Below are 20,910 nucleotides of genomic sequence, written 5' to 3' on the forward strand. Positions count from 1 at the left end.
TCTGTATAAAACATTCCAAAGTAATAGAAGAGTAATTCATATAACTAAATGTGTCCCTCCATTTGTTTGGTAAGATAAGACAATCAAACTTGTTATTCCAGAGGCAGCATTATTATAATAACTAATATCAATTTCATCAACTTTGTTCTGCTTCCTATAAAATTCCATCCTTCCAAGGTGGGAAAAATGAGGACCCAGATTGTGGGGGCAATATGCTGGCTCTGTTAAAAAGTGCAATTGCTAACATGTTGTAAGCCGCCCTGAATCTAAGGAGAAGGGTGGCATAAAAATCAAATAAATAAATAAATAAATAAAATTATGATTTCAGGACCATGATTAATTTCTCTACAGCCTTTAACTACTCTGGAATGTAAGAAACAGCAATAGAATCTGAACCAAATAAATAAAATAAATATTTAAATTTAAATGAATGAATTTGGATTCACATAAAATAGCATAGCTGTTGAAAAGACAACGGAGAAAGTCTTAAAATTAAAAAAGGAATAAATGCCAGCATTATGATTGCTTGGTGTTTTATAGAAACCTTTTATTTGTAAATAAGAAAAGGATCCTATAGGATCTTACATGAATATAATGCACATGTGGCTGAGGTTTTAAAAATCACATTTGTACCATTGTAATATATATATATGGGTCATTACAGTGCTTTTCATGGCAAGATTGAAAGCAGCCTGCTAATAGAAACAGTTGCTTTTGTCATGGATTGTCCATTAGTGTGCTATATAATTGTCAACAGACTATTTGGAGTTTTCTAAGAATTGATGAACATAAAATACTGGGTAACATTTGTTCTTTCGCTCTTGAAAGTGGGCTCTGGGGACCTCTATGAACAGCAGTTGGACAAATGCGACACTGTACTTAAATTTCCCTACCATATGATGTGTTCTGTTCTGAAAATATAGCTTCTAAAGCAAGTGTTACTCCATCATTTCTCTCTATAAAGTAATAAGGATGCAATAAAATGCATACACATATAAACTTTCCTGAAATAGCATACTTTTATTTATATATTCATTCATCTAGATAGAATATTATTATATCATTTTAGGGGCTAGGTTTTCACTGAAGGAAATGGTGGCGCATTAAGCAGCTCAGTCTATTATTCCTTTTTTTAGGAAAGAAAGAAATTATCTTTAATGCCACTATTGAAGTAGATATTAATTGGAGAGAATTTTATAATGGTAGAAGTGCCATTAAGGATATGTCTGTTATAACCAACCAATAAACTCTTTGAGTCAAAATATTTAGCTGTTATGTTACCTTTCTGTATCTCTTTAATCCTAATGTAAATACTGTAGTGGATATAATTGGGATCTTTGTGCCATTGGGTTTATTTTTGGACTATTTAAAATCTTTCTTTGTCTTAAACAAACAATCCTCAATGTGTCTCTAACAGCTGCTTAGGAGTGCTTCTTATAATATACGTTGGCTACCCTTGTTTCCCTCTTACCATTTAGAAATTAATCCTAAACCATGAAACAATACATTTTTATTTCACTCAGCATTTAATTTTCTTTAGATGGTGTATAATCTCTGTCAAGAATAACTTGTTGGATTATAGAGTCATGGCTGCTTTGAAGATTGAAATGTGTGGAATAGGGTACAAGACAGAAACAGATTAATTTTGGTTACTTTCTTTTAATTTTCTTGTACTTAGCGATTTCTCCTGAAATTTAAGGAATGGCAATCAATGCATAATCAGACACTTCTTTGCAATGATAAATCTACCCAGTTTGGTTGAACCTTGCCAGTTTATTCCACCATGATATCCTAATAGAATGACAAAAAGCATTTGCTCAGGCTTTAATGTTATGTTTATGGTAAGTATTTTTTCAGAACTATCAGGAAATTTAAACAGTGTACTTTGATATTTCTATAGGCTCTTTAAAAGTCTGAACCCATTATAGCAATAGTATTTAAACTTATACATTGCTTTACAGTGCTTTACAGCCCTCTGAGTGGTTTACAGAGGGTAAGCATATTGCCCCCAACAATCTGGGTCCCCATTTTACCCACCTTGGAAGGAGGGAAGGCTGAGTCAACCTTGAGCCTACTGAGATTTGATCTGCCAAACTGCTGGCAGCCGGTGAACAGCAGAAGTAGCTTTCAGTACTGCACTCTAACCATTACATCACTGAGGCTCTTTGCATATAATATGCCCCATTATTGGGACATATCTTGAATTTATTAGCTATATATGGGAGTGTTCTTTGAAAATTGCAACTAATTATTTAAAATGGTTATATCTAATCCCATATGATCAGGAGTGGATGTATTTGAATAATTTGCCAGTCATATTGACTGTTATGAGCAACAGTATGCATTTCTTTGTATTAGCCGCCCTGAGTTTTTGGTGGAGGACAGCATACAAATCTAATTAATAATAATAATAATAATAACAACAATAACAACAACCCTTTGAGGAGTAGCCAATTACGGTAATAGTAAAATACCCAGCCCTTTAAAAAAGAAAACCCGTTAAATATCAACTTTGAACTCTTATATTTTTTCAAAGTGCTGCAAATTGGAAGTCCTCGTTGCAGCTGTGTACTTAGTATACCTGCCAAAAATCAGCCTGAAAGGCCAAGTAGTTTTGAAACTACAGCAGCCGGGAGATTGCTGTAAATTCATTTTTGAGGGTTGTTGTTGGTTTTTTTTGCAAAGTTTGAGCCTGAATCATCTAAAAAGTAAGAGGACTGGGTACATGGGGCTTTGCCAGTTTATAAAGCCTTACAAGGTGTGCAGGTTCTCCAAATATCTCCAACACACTACTGAAACTGCAGCGTTTACAGCTTCTGGAAGCTGGCTCAAAATGTCATTTTTGTGGACTCAGCATTTTGCAAATCTTTACTTGAGGTTTCCTAGAACTCCCAGTTTTTAGTCTTTTGAGCTAAACTTTTGCACAGCACAGTTTTATATCATAAAGAAACTATGTGCCAAATTTCATCAAAATCTGAGATGGTAAGGTGGAGACCACATGGTATGACTCTACCATGTTTGAAATTTTTGCAGAATCTGAGTTCCTTCCTAAAGCATTTATGACCTGGGTTCTGTTCTTCATCTCTTTCTTTTTAACATTCAAATATTTCAGAATTTTGATGTTAGGCAGCATCAAAAAGTGAACAATGGCATTTTTCACTTCCCTGCAATTATTAAAAACAATATAATGAAAGAAGATATAAAGTTGAACTTTATAAGTGTAGTACATTAGAGAAATATGCCATCTCTCATCTCTTCTTCCCTTTTCAACAAAATTATGTTAATATCTATTATATTACTGTCATTACAACTAGCTGCTTTTAGTTCTCTTCTCTGCTCTTCTTAGAAAAATAATACCGGATATTTAGCAAAATTAATAAAGTTAATGACTTTAATATTGGATATATCAAGATTATGAGATACTGTCACATTAAAATGTTGTTTTAAAAGTAGAATTTCTGGGAATGCTATACAGTAGTCCCTCGCTATACCGCGCTTCACCTACTGCGGCTTCACTTCATCGCGGGTTTCTGAGGAAGTCGATCGGCAGATTTAAACAGCCCACTGAACTCGATCGGCAGGTTTTTTTAAAAATATATATATATCTAAAATTGTAAATACTGTATTTAAATACTGTATCTAAAATAAATACTGTGTGGGAAGGGTTTATAAACACTTAAAACAATGAAAACTTACCAAACAATTACAATATAAATACTTAAATAAGTACTATCAGTCGATAAATTCCCCATCGCGGATTTCACCTATCGCGGCCAGGTCTGGAACGTAACACCAGCGATAGGTGAGGGACTACTGTAATCAATACTTGGAAGTGTAGTGTTCTGCCCTCACGTGATCATCTTTTGCAAAGACCCTTTTCTGCATTCACATGAGACACATAAACGAAGCCTAACATGGAATTTCCCATTGGTACATTGCGCCGATCAAAGGAGCTTCTCCAAATCAACTTTCTCCTGAACGAAACAATCAGCCGGGGAAGAGGTTCCCGGGAGGGGCACGAAGGAAGCGAAGACCCTCTCCCCCTCTCTCTTTCTGGTTTTCTCTTTCCCTCTCTCTCACTCTTCCTCCCTCTCTCCCCTTCTCTCTCCCTCTCTTCCCTTTTAAGCTCGCCTCCGCCTAACCTACAATCTAGCTTCCCTCTCAAGCTTAGCATGCTCCAAGTAATCAGTGCTGGTCTGCTCAGCCAGGGAGAAAAGCAACCACTCAGTCTGCAAAGGGGGAGATGGGGGGAGAAGAGAGGTAGGGAGTACATGGAAGAGGTTTCGAGGCAGGGGGGGCACGAAGGAAGAGAAGATCCTCTTCCCCCCTTTCTGATTTTCTCTTCCTCCCTCCCTCCCTCCCCTTCTCTCTCCCTCTCTTCCCCATTAAGATCGTCTCTGCCCAGCCTAGACAATCTTAACAGGGAAGAGAGGGAGAGAGAAAGGGAGGAAGAGAAAATCAGAAAGAGAGAGGGAGAGGGTCTTCGCTTCCTTCGTGCCCCCCCCACCTGGGAACCTCTTCCCCAGCTGTGTGTTTCGTTCAGAAGAAAGTTGATTTGGAGAAGCCCCTTTGATTGCCGCAATGTACCGATCGGGATTTCTGTGTTAGGCTTCGTTTACATGTCTTATGTGAATGCAGAAAAAGATCTTTGCTGCCAAAGCAGCCACCCCTCTCTCTGGGGTCCAGGGAGGTTATGATCCTGGATGCCAGAGACCGCATTGAGCTCGAGAGGGAGGGAGGGATGCTGGCTGGCTGGCTTGTAGGCTGGGTGGGCAGTGAGCTAGGAAAAAATATTCAACGGGGAAGGTGGACAAAACTACAGCTACAGCCCTAAGGCAGGTGGGGCGGAGGACGAGGTTTTGCAGCTGAACTTGGGGAATTTGGGCTCCTGCCGGGAATGGCGGGAGGCAATTTTAAATTTTTGCTCATGATGGGGAGTGAGAGAGTCATGGGGAGTTGTGAAGCCTTGGTGAAGCACTGTTGTTGGTGTGGGGGGGCAGACTGGGAAGAGTGGTTACATTCTGAGGAAGTTCTTTTTTTCTTTCTGCAATTTGGTGCATCCGTTTAGGTCCAAAACAGCACAATGAGCAAACCAAAAGTGTGTTTTTCCCAACTTCTGGTTTGTCCATTGTGCAATTTTTTTCAACTACCAGGCTTCAGAAAGGCGCGTGTGCATGCCCAGGGGCCAGTAGGCTGGTAGGTGGTGCGTATGCATGGGGGAGAGAAGGGGTATGGGCACGTTACGCATACTAGCCGCCCTCCCCCCATATTTTGGCACACAAACCAAAAAAGGTTCGCCATCACTGCTCTAGTGCAATGCCATTCCATGTGACAGACCAGTAGTCTAATAGCAAACTATCTGGTAAGGGCAACATAATGTGCAACACACTTGTCCCCATCTTTAGCTAGAACAGTAGCATTGAACGTTAACAGGGATCTTAGAAATTATAGGTATTACATATCTTTCTTGTTTGCCTTCTTCTAAAGATTTACAGTGACCAAAACCCTTTCCATGGTAATTCAAAAGTAAGGTAGACTTGTAGATCCATAAAATTAACTTTATCCAAAAATGTTTGGGATTGTCCAGCTACTATCTCTTCAAAGATATTGCCTAAGACAGATCTATTATTAAAAATTACCATCACCATAATCCAAATTCCTGTTGGGAATAGTAACCACTGTCTGTTTGTAGTGGTGGTTACTATTTAGTTGAGATCTCATTGATTCAAACATTAAAATATTATAATATTTCTAGCTAAAATCTATTGTAACTATAAATGTTTAATTTTATTTGTATTGTGCCCAAATGTAAATATAATTATGACACCTAATATGCCACAAACATATTTGAGGAATAAAAATGCTTGCATCTACAGCTTCTTAAATTATCCTGTACCTTATGGAGCATAACTCATCTATTTTAATGCTTTTCAATTAACTGAAATTGTTAAGATATAACATATAGGCAAAATATTTAGAAGTATTTGATCGCTCACCTTATATGTTCCTCGTGAGGAGCAGGAGAAGCTATCTGCACTTTGATTATTCCTGCTCTTCAGTTTTTGAGTCAGTAATATATGAAAATGACATTTAACTGCAAACTTTGCTCTTAATTGTTTATTAAACTTTTATTTTTTAAACACTATAACGAAGTATTGAATATTGCTATTTCCTATTAAAACAATGTTACCAGCAAATGGGTATGGTTAACATTTATTTATTGATTGATTTGATTTGATTTGTATGCCCCCCCCTCTCTGAGGATTCAGGGTGGCTCACATCCCACTTGGTAGAAAATATTTACTTGTCAAGACATCTCTAACTATTTGCAAAATCTACCACAAACAGTAGTAGTTATCGAACAAAATGCATGTGTGTTATCTGTCCCTCACTCAGGACTTGTCATTTCAGCTAAAGTCCCAAGCTAAGTGCAGTATATATAATACTGAAACACGTTTCACTTTAAATATAAAATTGTGTTACTCTTGGCAGGTATTAAATATACTTTTCAGGAGCCACACATTCAAGTCAAATGGGAGGTCAGATTTATTGAGGGTACAACTCTTTCATGATTTATTCAAGCACCAGTAAAGAACTTTGATTAGTTAAAAGCTGTGGCAAAGTCTTGTGGGAGTATTTGTGAGAGTCTGGAGCTGTCGGAGATAACTCCTTCAGCAAATTTCAGACTATTCTTCCGTAGTGGGACAAAACCCTTTTCTTTTCCCTCTTTTGTCCAGTTTGAAACTGTGTGGCTGTGGACATGGGGTGCTTGTTTGAAGATCCCCCTTCGTAGTCAAGAAGAGAATCGGCTCGCCAAATATTGGTGTAGTATTTTATACTCTTCTCCTCCCTTCTTGTTCTCCTCCTCTTTTTATTTCCTATATAGCTTTTAATAAGATGATTGTAGAGGCAAAGTTTTCAAGGCAAGGGGCCATTTCCTGTTTTCCTTTCTTCGTTTGCTTAATAAAATGTGCCTTTTTGCGGTGGCTTTAATTGCTAATGAGTAGTTCGTGAAAATGCTTGGCTTGTTCCTCGATTCACTTTTTATATACTGTCAGAGGAGATATTTAAAACATCTTTCTCTGCTTTTTTTGTTATTTTTTTTTTCAAGGGAAAGAAGTGGCGTGACACAAGCAAGTGAGATTAATAAGAATTAGGCAAATGGCTTCTCTTCTTTTGTTTCAGTAAGATAGCCGTATTGCAGCTACACAAAGGCTGCCATTTACTAGAGAGGACTCCCTCATTCTCTTGGCAGGGGTGCCATTGGATTCAGATACAAGTGGGTGGCAAACAGCAAAAGAGGACAATCAGGCTTTGTGTGTGCGTGTTTTTTTTAAAAATAACAGCGACAACCAAATCACTTTCTGTATTGAACTGCCACACAACCAGCTGTGCAGCTTGCGAGTTGGGGTGGACCGGTTCTCCCTACAGATAGAAAGCACTTTCTCGCCATCCCCCTTCCCCTGCACTCTTTCCCTTAAATCTGCCACTGAAACATTGGCTCAACTCCACCAAGAGCTGAAAGCACCAGAAAATATTTATTGAACAATGCTTCTGACAACTGCCACCATAGTGGAAGGCTTTGGAGGAAGAAGAGACCACTTTTATTTTTAAAGCAGTGTTATATCACCTTGTTGATATTCCAGTCAGAAAAACTGGATTCAATTTATTTTCTATTGTGCGTATCTTTTTCTTTATTGATGATGGTTCCCATTGAATCCAGTCACACATTTCTATCTCTTTCTTTGCCTTGCTTTCTTTCTACAAAAAGCTACACATTTGCAGACAATGAACTATCTATTTGGTTTTTACTTTACACAATGCTGCTGCTCCTTTAGTATTTCCAAGACAAAAATGTAATTTCGGACTGTTGTTAGAGAAGCAATATTTTAGTCGTTGCTATATTCTCAGGAGTGATGAAAAGAAAAAAGAAGCTTTTCCACCAATGTTACTACCTAGCCTTAAGAAGGTAGATGCCTAACCACATTTTACTGTATGTGTGTTTAAGCTTGCAACCAAAATCATTCACAGGGATGGAAATCGGGGGGCTGCTGCCCGGATTGGGGGGGGGCGCAGTGGGGTAGCAAAAATGGAGCTCCACCCCAGAGCACCCAATTTGCACTGAAAGAAGTTGAAAGAAATGCAGGGCATCCTGTACAAATCACGCCCACAATGTGGTAGTAAAAATTTTGGTAGCCCTTCACTGGATGGACAATGTTATTTAAGTGCTCCTAAGGCGCTGAGTTGTTTTTTGATACTACTATGTGTTGGTCTAAAAGCTCTTGAGGAGGAAGCACACGAATCATTTCAAATAATACATTTTGACCGATACATATATATTTCATATATATTTTTCTTGAACTAATACAGCATGTTCTTTATTACTCTAGGTCTAAAGTTTTATTTTTGACAAGCTAAAACCATCCAATTGTTAATTAAATTTAAGCATTCAAATCAGGGGTAAAATTCTCCTGCTTTGGGCGGATCAATAGTAATGGCCACCAACGATGGCTGGCTGGCCATGCCCCCCCTTACCAGTCCACCACTCGCCGCTCACTTGCGCTGCAAGCAGATGTCCCAGCACTGCACATGCGGTAAGACGCGACTGCACCAGAAGAGGGCTGTGGGAGATGCACTGAGCATGTGCAGCAGCCCTGGGACATCTGCTTTTAGCCAACTGCTGCTGCTCTCAGACTCAGCCCCATAGCAGCAGGCACAGCAGAAGGTAAGGCAATGTTGGGCGGGGGAAGAACCACTGTGCCTTGCCTGGGCTCTCCGCCATCCCAGAATTGCACTGTGCCAGGGAATTTTCCTGTGTGGCTGTGGTGGGGGCAGAGCTGCCCAGCAAGGGAATGCCCCCCAAAGACAGGCAGAGGATGAGGGAAAGGCTTTGGCATTCAACTGCCTCCACTTTGTTTTCCTCCGGGTCAGGGCTTTCCAAAAGCTACTTTTGCAGGAGGCAACTGGACGAGCCAAGCCAAGGGTGATGCAATTGCAGTTAAGCTTGGATGTCTCCGTGGGTCCAGAAGCAACAGGCCACGTGCCCAGGTGTTCCCTTTAGCATCGGTTGCCTGACTGCGCTGAAATGACACCAACCGTTGCCTCCATTTTCTCACCACTTCCTAACTAGCTCCATGGCTGCCTCCTGGAGCAGGCATGCTGGCCTCTGAGGAGGCGGGGAAGGAAGAGAAAGGCAGGAGGGGGGAGAAGGAGAAGGTCAGCCACCAACCAGACGGGACTCCAGGCAGGAGGAGGAAAATGTCTTGGGGACTGCACTGACTGAAAGAAAGAAAGAAAAAAATATGATCTCAATTGAGCCTAACATTTTGGTTGCTAAGCAAGAGCATTGTTAAGTGAGTTTCACCACATTTTACAACTTGGCCACGCCTACCAGGTCACCTGACCACCAAGCCACGCCAACTGGAAGTCACATCCACCTGACATCCAAGCCATGCCCACAAATAAGCCACGCCTACAGAACCAGTAGGGAAAATTTTCACATTTCACCTCTGATTCAAATAGTTGTGTTTAAATATTTTAATGAGGTTTTTTTCAATATGACAATTTTCATTTCTAATTTTAAAAATGCAGAGATAGATATTATTCTTAAATATCTTGTCAACCTTGTTAAGCCAGCTATTTAATCAGGCAATAAATGCATTTCAAAAGCTAGGCATAGATTCCCCCAAACACATGGTCAGTTATAAAATGTTATGAACCAAGCTCTGATTACAAATTATAGAGGAATATAGGAACAGACTTACTTGCATTGGCCTTCTCAATTCATTTGCTTGATGGGGAGTCTCTGCAGTTACCCTCCCATTTCTTTCCCCATTTTCATTGTGATTAATAACACCACAAGAGTATCAGAGCAAGGCAGTTGTCAAAATCAAAACCGGTGTGCAATGTCTTTGTAAATCAGTTTGCCCCTACATTGCTAACCTTCTGGAAAATTTTAAAAACAAAACTGTTTCAAAAAATATATGGTGATCAATAGGAGCGATTGTTTATGAATAGGTTGCTGTGATTGCAATGTCTATTTGGATGAAAAGAAGGACCAGGGGAGACATGATGGCAGTGTTCCAATATCTCACCTTATATAGTATGATGCTGAGGGGGCTATCTCAAGTATCCACTGAGAATTTTAGTCATAATATTCTCATAGCTGATATTTGTGAACTGCTGGGCACATTTAAATTAGGACAGGAGCATGTCCTGTGTATCTTCTCAAAAAGGCTGCCGTGAAGGAGTCACAAAACCTGTTTACAGAATGTTAGACTATCAAATTTGCTTAACATTGTCTTCAGCTCCTACCACTATCTACCCTTTCTTTATCTTGCTTTCTTTCTCTTGCTCTTTCTTCATATGACTCCTAGACTTGCATTTTTATGTCCCAAACTGTGAGGTCATGTTAACTCAATGTCATTCTTGTAGTTAAAAATGATCCTTTGAAAGAACATATAGATACTGTAAATAAAAGAACATTGAAAATATTAAGATTGTTAGGCAAGGGAGGCTGATGAAGAACATGGAAGTTCTCCCATGCCTCCTGGAAGGAGAGTCCAGCATGGGTTTAGCTCAAGTCTTATTGGTAGGACTGAGTTTCAAATTAACATAAATATATAATAATTAGGTACCGCCCCCTTGCTGCCCAAAATACCCAGTTTTAAAAAACTCAGTCGAGGTTAAGGACATGAGTTTTTTTCTCTCCCTTTAGGTTGAGTATTTAAGTGATGTAATGTTATAAAAATTGTTTTTTTGAACCTTGTAATTTGTTTCCTTTTGTCTTTGTGCAGGTTCGAATTCTTCTGATGGGGTCTCTGCCCTCCGCGGGCACCACCCCCACCTTTCTCCTTTTGGGGCCTCTTCTCTTCGCGGGTACTGCCCACCGAGGAGCAACTGGGCTTTTTCATTGTGTACAATTGTGACCTGAAGGTCCAATTCAGCCCAATCACCCCAGATGGGGGGGGTCCGTCCCTCCCCATTGTCGGGGGCGGCGGAAGCCTCAGACGCCGGAGTTTGCAGCCGCGGCGGCCATTACAGCCGCCGAACAGCTGATTGAGCCGGAGGGAGGCTTCTTAAGCCGCAGCGAGACGGATGGCGGCAAAACGGAGGTTCCCGGCCGGGAATGAAGTCGCGGCGGCCATTACAGCCGCCGGACAGCTGATTGAGGGCTCGCAACGGCGAGCAGCAAACCGAGGCTTGGCGAGCCGCAAGGGCTCGATTACAGTAAAAAGCGGCTATTCCCGCCTTTTTTAAATTGGTGTGGGCTCTATGAGGCAATTCTTTCTGCCAGCCCTCAAACCGACATGTTTGTTTGTTTGGCTTTATGCCAGGCATTAAAATTGCCGTTTGAATTGGCGCGAACTGGGCAGCTGGCCAAGGTGTCAGGTCTCGAAGATCTGCCCGGAGACAGTTGACAAGGTCACGTGGGCGGCTAAGAGCCAATCAAAACCCGTTTAGCTGTCCAGCCTGCCTGCATGTCTTTACATGCGAGTGAGTGCTTTCTAATACTGTCAACAGTCTTGAGCTGCCTTGTGTTTTGTGATTAATCGTGAGTACGCTGCCCCATATCAAAATAAGATATGGCTGACCAACTTGTCAGTGGGGAGGAGCAGGCCCAGCCAGTTCAGACACCTGTCAAAGGGAAGGATAAGGCCAGCAAGCCTAGGAGTAAGTCTTCCCAATCAAGCTCCTCTCTTCGTGAGGCTGAGAGGAAGATCAAGGCCCTGGAGCAGCGTTTGGAGGCGGCCTTGTCCCCCCCCATCGTAGGTGGACTGTCCATAGGCCCTTTCCAGCCTCTTCCTCCAGCTATTTCCATGGGTCTCCAGGGCACCGCAACCGAGAGGGACTGGTCCCCTGACAGGCAGGTCCTTCCTCCATTGCCATCAACTGCAGCAAGGCCTGAGAGGCCTTCATCCTCTCATAGCCAGGCACTGCCTCAGGGGGAGTTACAGACACCATGTTATGTGCCTTCATCTACCTTCACCCCCACGGCAGCGGGGCTTAGAGACAATGCAGATGCTTGGCAGGCCTTTGCCCCTACTATACAGGACATTGTGGCCAATGCATATACGCAGGGCATAGCTGCGGCAACACAACGTGCCAATGTCTTTCCATCTCAGCCTATCCAGCCCAGGGATGTCTGGCCAGCACCACCGCCCCCTACTGGGTTGGGTTCTATGTCAATTGACCACACGGACTTTGAGGAAGACAGTGACCACGGAGATGGCCTGTCAGATGATGAATTCACTGTTCCAGAGCAGCCAGCAGTGGCGGGCCTCTTTAAACCCTCCTTGTATAGGGTTTTATTGCACAAGGCAAAGCAAGCCTTAGATGTGCCAGGAGCAACACCACTAGTGGAGCCATCAGACGGGCCACGCACTTCAGCTGCTTTATGTAAGGAACCCGCCAAAGAATCGGACAAGGTTCCTGCACTGGAGATTTTTCTCGAGAATGTCAAGCGCCTGTGGCAACATCCGGCGGCGGCGCAAGGGCCTTCTAACCTGGAACGCAGGTTTTATACTTTTGATGACAGCATGGAGAAGCTACTCCAGTTTCCTCCGGTGGACAAACCGGTGGCCACATTGGTTTCCCGCACGGTTGTGCCTTCAGAGACGGCTGACAATTTGAAACCGGATGAAAGGAGAGCGGAGACTCTTCTCAAGAAGACCCACCAGATGGCCGCTTGGGCTCTTCGGGCAGCTTCCACCGCCTCCTTCTTCAGTCGGGCATCCATTATGTGGATTCAGGAGGTTCAGGCGAGACTGGCTCCTGAGGAGACTCGACTGCGGCAGGACTTGAATAAGCTCCTCGCGACTGCGGAATTTTCCACGGATGCCACCCTGCATGCCGCAAAATTTGCCTCCAGGGCTATGGCTTCCACCATTTCGTCAAGGCGTCTGCTTTGGCTCAGAAACTGGCAGGTGGATGCCAAGTCGAAGTGGACTTTGTCTTCGGCTCCCTTTGAGGGCACAAAATTGTTCGGGGAGGCTCTAGATCCTGTCCTGGTGGAGGATAAGGATAAGAGGAAAGTCCTCCCAAGGTCCTTCCGTCGCCAGGACCGAAGGGCTGGTCCGTACTCCCGTAGGCAGTCCTTTCGGTGGGACTCGTGGTCTGCCCCTTCACAGCAGGCCAGACCTTACTCACAGGGTGCCTTCTCCACCTCCTACAGGAATGACCGACCGTATTCCCAGGAACGAGGCAGAGGTTTCTCCCAGACCAGACGACCATACCGGGGATACCAGCAACGGAACGCCAGACGTGCCAAGTGACTGCCTGGACGGCATTCCTTTGGGGGGCAGGCTACAAAAGTTCAGCGAGAGATGGCGAGCTACTACCTCAGACCCTTGGGTCTTAGCCACTATCTCACAAGGGCTAAAGATCGAGTTTCTACACGACCCTCCACACCATTTTACCGCCTGCCCGGTCACCAGAGACTTCGAAAGGAGGTCTCTGTTAGATCAGGAAATTCTCCACCTTTTACAGATCCAGGCGATCGAACCTGTTCAGGACAATTCCAAGGGTACGGGATTCTATTCAAGGGTGTTCCTTGTACCCAAGGCCTCCGGGGGTTGCAGGCTCATCTTGAACCTCAAACGTCTGAACCAGTATATTCTGTACCGACGGTTCAAGATGGCCTCCCTCCGCTCCATCCTGGCCTCTGTTCGAGCAGGGGACCTTCTTACTTCAGTGGATTTAAAGGAGGCCTACCTGCACATCCCCATACACCCGTACCATCGACAATTTCTTCGATTCTGTCTACACAACGTCCATTACCAGTACAGGGCCATGCCCTTTGGCCTGTCATCGGCCCCACGTACCTTTACGAAGGTACCGGATGCACTGCTGGCCGATCTGCGGTCCCGGCCTATCCGGATTCTCGCATATTTGGACGACATCTTACTTCTGTCTCCAACCCGCCAGAGGGCGCACAAGGACTTACAAACCACGATGTTTTGTCTACAACGTCATGGCTTTACCATCAACATGCCAAAAAGCCATTTGACTCCTGCCACCAGACTCATTCATCTGGGTGCGGTGATAGATACGGTCTCTCAGAGAGTGTATCTATCCCCGGAGCGACAGCACCGCATCTATTCTCTCATAGGCGGCCTTCAACAGAAACGAACGGTGCCATTGTCTTTCCTGTCAAAGGTGCTCGGGACCCTGGTATCCTGCGTGGACATTGTCCCTTGGGCCCGTTACCATTATCGACTGCTCCAATGGACCTTGCTTCCGTTTCAGCGTCGAAGATTGAGCCATACCCACCGTCTAACCGTCGTGGGACGCGAGTTGCAACTCTCCCTCCGCTGGTGGAGATCTGCAGCACTGCGGCAGGGCACTCCCTTCGGACCATGCCATCACACGATCCTCACCACGGACGCCAGTCTGCTGGGGTGGGGCGCTCACATCCAGTCCCAGGTGGCTCAAGGCTTCTGGAGCCCCCAGGAGCTATGCCCAATCAACATCAATTTTTTGGAGCTGAGAGCTGTCCGCTTGGCCTTGCTGGCCTTCGCCACCGTACTGGAAGGTCACCACGTCCTCGTACGCACGGACAACGTAGCGACCAGGGCGCATTTAAATCACCAGGGTGGAACGCGCTCTCTCAGGTTGATGGAAGAGACGGTCCTCCTCTTCGACTGGGCGGAGACTCATCTTTGCTCCCTCCATGCAGAGCACATCGCGGGGGAGGACAACAAACAGGCGGATTGGCTCAGTCGCCAGGAACTGGACCCGGCGGAGTGGCGGCTCGATCCGGGTCTGTTTCAGGAAGTCTCGCGTCGGTTCGGGGAACCGGTGGTGGATCTATTCGCCACCCCCCAGAATACCCAACTCCCGAGGTTCTACTCCCGTTTTCCAACTCCGGGAGCCGAAGGAATCAATGCACTACATCTTCAGTGGCCAAAGGTCCTACTGTACGCCTTCCCTCCGATTCCACTTATTCCATCAGTGGTAAGGAAGATCCTGATGGAGAAGGCGGAGGTGCTCTTGCTAGCGCCTCATTGGCCTCGGAGACCTTGGTTTGCGGACCTCAGAGAACTGTCCATTTCTCCACCGTGGAGGATACCGGACGACCAGATATCCCTCAGCCAGGGGTTCGTGTACCACCCAGAACCCCAATGGTTCCACTTAACCGCATGGCATTTGAAGGGGACAGGTTGAGGAGCTGCCTCCTTCCCGAGAATGTTATCGCAACTATTCAAGCGGCTCGACGCCCTTCCACAGTCCGAATTTATCAGGCAACATGGGCAGCCTTCCATTCCTTCTGCAATGACAAGAACCTTCGACCACAGGATTCCTCAGTCATCCCTGTCTTGGAATTCTTGCAGAAAGGTTTGGAGCAAGGTTTGGCGCCAAACACGCTCAAACGCCAGGTCGCAGCGCTTGCCACTATCATAAAGCGGGACGATGGGGGACCCTTAACTTGTCACCCTTGGATTAAGGACTTTCTCTGAGGGGCTACCAACACGCACCCTCCTCCTGTTCGTCGTTTTCCCACATGGGACTTGACCTTGGTCCTTCAGGCCCTCACGGGACCACCGTTTGAACCGTTGAGGACTGTTTCATTGCGTTTCCTCTCCTTCAAGACGGCCTTTTTGGTGGCAGTCACCTCGGCAAGGCGTGTATCCGAACTGTCCGCGCTGTCGGTCAGATCAGACTTGTGTCAATTCTATCCGGACAGAGTTTGTTTACGCCTGGACCCCACCTTTCTTCCAAAAATCAACACTCATTTTCACAGGGCTCTAGAGCTAGTGTTACCGGATTTCTGTGCTCATGGTACTCACCCTTTAGAACTTAAGTGGCACAAGATAGACGTACGCAGAGCATTGAAACTTTACATCAGGCGTACCGGCAGTTTACGCAAGACTGAGGCTTTGTTTGTGTCATTTAGTTCTAGTAAACTGGGCCTTAAGGTATCTTCCAATACCATTAGTCAGTGGGTGAGACTATGTATAGTTGAGGCATACAAGGCGAGTGCAAGGACTCCACCAAGTGGTATACAGGCTCATTTGACAAGGAGTGCGGCTTCTTCAGCAGCTTGGGCGTCGCAAGCCCCCCTTGAGGATATCTGCAGAGCCGCGGCGTGGAGTTCACCCACAACCTTTATTCGCCATTACAAATTGGATACCTTCGCTTCAGCTGAAGCTGCCTTTGGCAGACGTGTACTCCAGAAGGTGTGCGGGGAGGTACCACCCATGGTTCACAATCTCCCTCCCTGAACCTTTAGACCTTGGGTATATCCCATGCTGGACTCTCCTTCCAGGAGGCATGGGAGAAGAACCGTTGTACCTACCTGAACGGTCTTCTCGATGCCCTGGAAGGAGAGTCCATACCCTCCCGAAGAACCATGGGAGGTTTTGTTTGATGTTAGTGTTTCTTATACTATTATGGTTGTTAATAAAGTTCATTATCTTACATCTTTTCGTTTTTTAAAACTGGGTATTTGGGGCAGCAAGGGGGCGGTACCTAATTATTATATATTTATGTTAATTTGAAACTCAGTCCTACCAATAAGACTTGAGCTAAACCCATGCTGGACTCTCCTTCCAGGGCATCGAGAAGACCGTTCAGGTAGGTACAACGGTTCTTCTGGAGATATCATGTTGTTTCAGCTCTAAGTACTCGCTCCCTCCGGCCCTTTCATGAATTGATCTAACCTTAATACAGGATAATGTCTAGCCTTGCAGTTAGTATTATTCTCATCATCTCTCGCTAATATGGCCAATGGTGAGGAAAAGTGGAAATTTTGCTCCATCAGTTTTAAGAAGGTCACATTTTGGTCAGTAATATAGACATGTGTATATACTGACAAATGTAGTAATTTGGTTTAACAATAGAGAAGATTAGAATAGATTTTTTTTCCTTGATTTTGTCCTGTATGATTAACTGTCACCTCTCCAAGCCTTCCTTATGAACATGGATTGCATTCCGCAAATGTTTTCAGTGTCTTTCATTTTCCAGTGCTGGACAATAAAGTAAATCAAAGCAATAATCTTAAGGGATATGTTTGTAAGATTCTAGAATTTTCTTGCAGGGAAAATTTTCTTAGCAGGGAAACAGTTTGAAGTAATTGTTTCTTTCAGACCTTAGAAACAATTTTGAAGTAATCAGTGGCAGTGACATCTTGTGATTGAAGTGGCCTTGAGTCAGATGCTCTGCGTGTGTGCGATAAAGACAGAGACAGAGAAAGAAAGCATGACAGACAGAAGAACTTATCAAAATACAAGTAATCCCTGACTTACAACCACAACTGAGCCCAACATTTCTATTGCCAAGTGACAAATTTGTTAAGTGAGTTTTGTCCCCTTTTACAACTTTTCTTGCCACAGCTGTCAAGTGAATCAGTGCAGTTGTTAAATCAGTAACATGGTTGTTAAGTGAATCTGGCTTTCCCATTGATTTTGTCTGTTAGAAGGTCAAAAATTGGGATCACATGACCACAGGACACAGCAGCCATAATAAATATGACGGTTAAGCACCCGAATGTAAATCACCTGACTCTGGGGATGCTGGACCAGTCAAAAGTGTGAAAAATGGTTGTAGGTTTTTTCAGTAGTAACTTCATAGGTTACTAAACCAACTGTTGTATGCTGTAGCCGTTGCTATTTTTATATCCATGCTTAGAAGTGAGTTTTGAAGATTTATATCAGTCTATGGAATAATTTTAGATACTTCATGGTGTCTAGATATGGATCTTCCAAAATGTGTGGTTACAATTGCCAGTGGCTAGAAACGGATGGCTAGATCTAGAAGGGGCACTTAGTCAAGATTACAAATTAAAGTATCCTCATTAGATTCCATGAAAGATCTCAGTATTGCTATAGTCTCTATAACTTTTTTGAGGCACAGTGGTTAGCGTGCTGTACTGCAGGCTACTTCTGCTGGTTGACTGCAGTTTGGCAGTTCAAATCCCATCAGACGCAGGGTTGACTAAGCCTTCCAACCTTCCGAGATGGGTAAAATGAGGATCCAAATTGTTGAGAGCAATATGCTGACTCTGTAAACTGCTTAGAGTGGGCTGTAAAACACTGTAAAGTGGTATATATAATCAAGTGCTATTGCTATTTTTTTTATATTATTGTTCATCTCAATAAACAGTTATAGTCCTAATAAAAATGATGGGCATTATATTGAGAAATGTTCATCTTCAAGGTGCAATATTTAGCTAAAAGAAATTCATCAGAGTTCCAATGGATATTTGGAAGCCCTAGGAAAATTACCCATCCAGGTGGAGTTTGTTTATTGTTTTTAGTGTTGGAGTTTTGATGCCTAAATCACTATTTCAACATATTTATTTATTTATTTAAATTAAAGGGCTCTTTCTGAAATATATACCGTATTTTTCGGAGTATACGATGCACCAGAGTATAAGACACACCTTAGTTTTGGGGGAGGAAAACAAGGGGGGGAATTCTGCCTCCCAGCAAACAGTACAGATGATATACTGTGTATTTCTGTGCATATGTGCCTGACCCATAGAAATAGCAAAGAATTGGAGAATTGTACATTATGGAATTATATTAATGCCAGAATGTAGTCACTAACTATTATTTAAATAGATCTACTGCAAACATGACTAAGTCAGGGTTTAACTCAGCTGCCTTCCCTTAATACTAAAACAGGACGTTATTCTCTGCTATTTAAAAAAAGATACAATAGCACTGGGCCTCTTCAGATCAAGCATTTATTTTAAAAAGCTTCTTCATTTCATTAAGGTGCCTAGTACAATAATAAAGCAGTCTTATATCTAATATTTTGAACATTCTACAGACATTTATAGTTATTGACTTACGTCCCTGCATCCAGTTTCAACAGTCTTAATTAACCAAAGAAAATAAAATTCTGCCTCTATATCCCAGCAATTTGCCTCCTTGCAGCATTAGTTTCACTTTCAGTTCTACCACATGGCTGCAGCCTCAATCAGCTGAGAGTTGGGAAGCTAATAATCAGTTTCTTGGCATAACAGGCTCTGTTCTGTTTGCTTGAAGGAGGTAAATTGCTGGGAGGCAGAAACCAGAGGGTGGGGGTGGCTGGGTAGGGCATTTGGTGTATAAGACGCACCCAAGTTTTCACCCTCTTTTGGGAGGTGTCTTATACTCCAAAAGGTGCGTCTTATACTCCAAAAATATGGTAACTTAGTCAACTAACAACCAAATTGTAAACACATGCACAATACATACAGAAAGAACCCCATCAGCTTAATTGAAATAGTCCAGAACAAAGAAAAAAGATCAGGCAACATAAACTACAGTATTTCACAAACATTGTCACTGAGTAATTCTAAAGCATTCTACTATTTTCTACATGGCAAACAGTACCAAAATATTTGTTTTAATGCTTCAGGAAACAGCGCCAATGTGTGTTTATGCCCTGACAATTATCATTGTTACAGTGTTCCCTTGATTTTCGCAGGGTATGCGTTCCGAGACCACCCGCGAAAGTTGAATTTCCGGGAACTAGAGATGCGGAAGTAAATACACTATTTTTGGCTATGAACAGTATCACAAGCCTTCCCTTAACACTTTAAACCCCTAAACTGCAATTTCCCATTCCCTTAGCAACCATTTAGATTATTACTCACCATGTTTTTTTATTAAAGTTTATTAAAAAAAATATTTATTAAAGGTGGACGAAAGTTTGGCGATGACATATGATGTCATTGGGTGGGAAAAACCGTGGTATAGGGAAAAAACCCGCAAAGTATTTTTTAATTAATATATTTGAAAACCCGTGGTATAGACTTTTCGCGAAGTTCGAACCCGTGAAAATCGAGGGAACACTGTATATCAAATCAGACAATGATTCGGTTAACAACATCACTACACTCAATATCATCCTATTTTGGTTGATGACCATACCACACATGTACACATGCTAGATGATTGGCATAAAACAACCTTAAATCAGAAATCACAATACAAATTTATATCAGATCTGCAGATAAAAGCAATTAGTCACAATGTCTTGTGGCCTTCAAATGATATCAGAAGGTTTTTCATTTTTCTTTTCTAATTTAACAGACCTCTACACAAATATTTGTTATCTTTATTATTTATTTATGTAATTTATAGAGCCACCCATCTCATAATCAAGTGACTGAGCACCTAGAACAAATGTATATCTGAACAAACAGATATACAATCTATTTGATTGTATCACATCTTTGGTAACAATGGGAGAATTTTAAAACTAGTCTGACAAGAGAGTTTGTATATCTTTATATACTAACCCAGATGTTCCAAATGGAAATCTAACTAACAAAAGTCCTTATAACCATCTTAAAAGTACAGCTCTCTAGATACAGGTAATTTTCTAGGGGCAAGCTTTATGTATCGCATTGGGACTTTTTCTCTGTATGCTGTAAACTATGAATTCAAGTTCTAATTAAATCGTTAGATGATCTATACATTCCTGCATTAAGCAGCATCAGTTTACTATTGGAAAGCCAAGGCATTTTAGTACAGGTCCAGATTCAGATGAATGTTTCTGTTTACATGAGTCCATTAATATTGCTTTAATGTTTATGTTCATTTAATTCCAGGTATACGTCCACAAATAATGAATGGCCCTTTGCATCCTCGTCCATTGGTGGCTTTGCTAGATGGAAGGGATTGTACAGTGGAGATGCCTATTTTGAAGGACTTGGCTACTGTTGCATTCTGTGATGCTCAATCTACTCAGGAAATACACGAAAAGGTATTTATTATCATTTCAATTTCAAAGCACCTGACTCCTGTGATCCTAGATGGTCAAAAGTACATCAGCAACTACAAATAACTGGTGGGTGGCAGCCAAAGGCCTCTACTGCCATCCTAGGGAATGGGGAAATCTGGAAAACATTTGATAATCTGGTAATCACTAAAAAGGAAATGCTTTTTAGGTCCCACAAGATGGCACTGCTTAATT

The 20,910-nt window shown here is 42.9% G+C and overlaps 1 protein-coding gene across 10 annotated transcripts in view; it reads left to right on the top strand.

Annotated features, from left to right (window-relative positions):
- Nucleotides 1-20,910, top strand: part of CTBP2 (C-terminal binding protein 2) — a 310,474-nt gene that overhangs the window by 246,699 nt on the left and 42,865 nt on the right. For all 10 annotated transcript variants that reach the window (XM_070752514.1, XM_070752512.1, XM_070752518.1 and 7 more), the window contains one exon: nt 20,546-20,700. In XM_070752514.1, coding sequence (XP_070608615.1) covers nt 20,546-20,700 — 155 coding nt within the window. The remainder of the gene's footprint in view (nt 1-20,545; nt 20,701-20,910) is intronic.

Source organism: Erythrolamprus reginae, chromosome 5 (genome assembly GCF_031021105.1).
Source record: "Erythrolamprus reginae isolate rEryReg1 chromosome 5, rEryReg1.hap1, whole genome shotgun sequence".
In the NCBI taxonomy this organism is placed as follows: domain Eukaryota; kingdom Metazoa; phylum Chordata; class Lepidosauria; order Squamata; family Dipsadidae; genus Erythrolamprus; species Erythrolamprus reginae.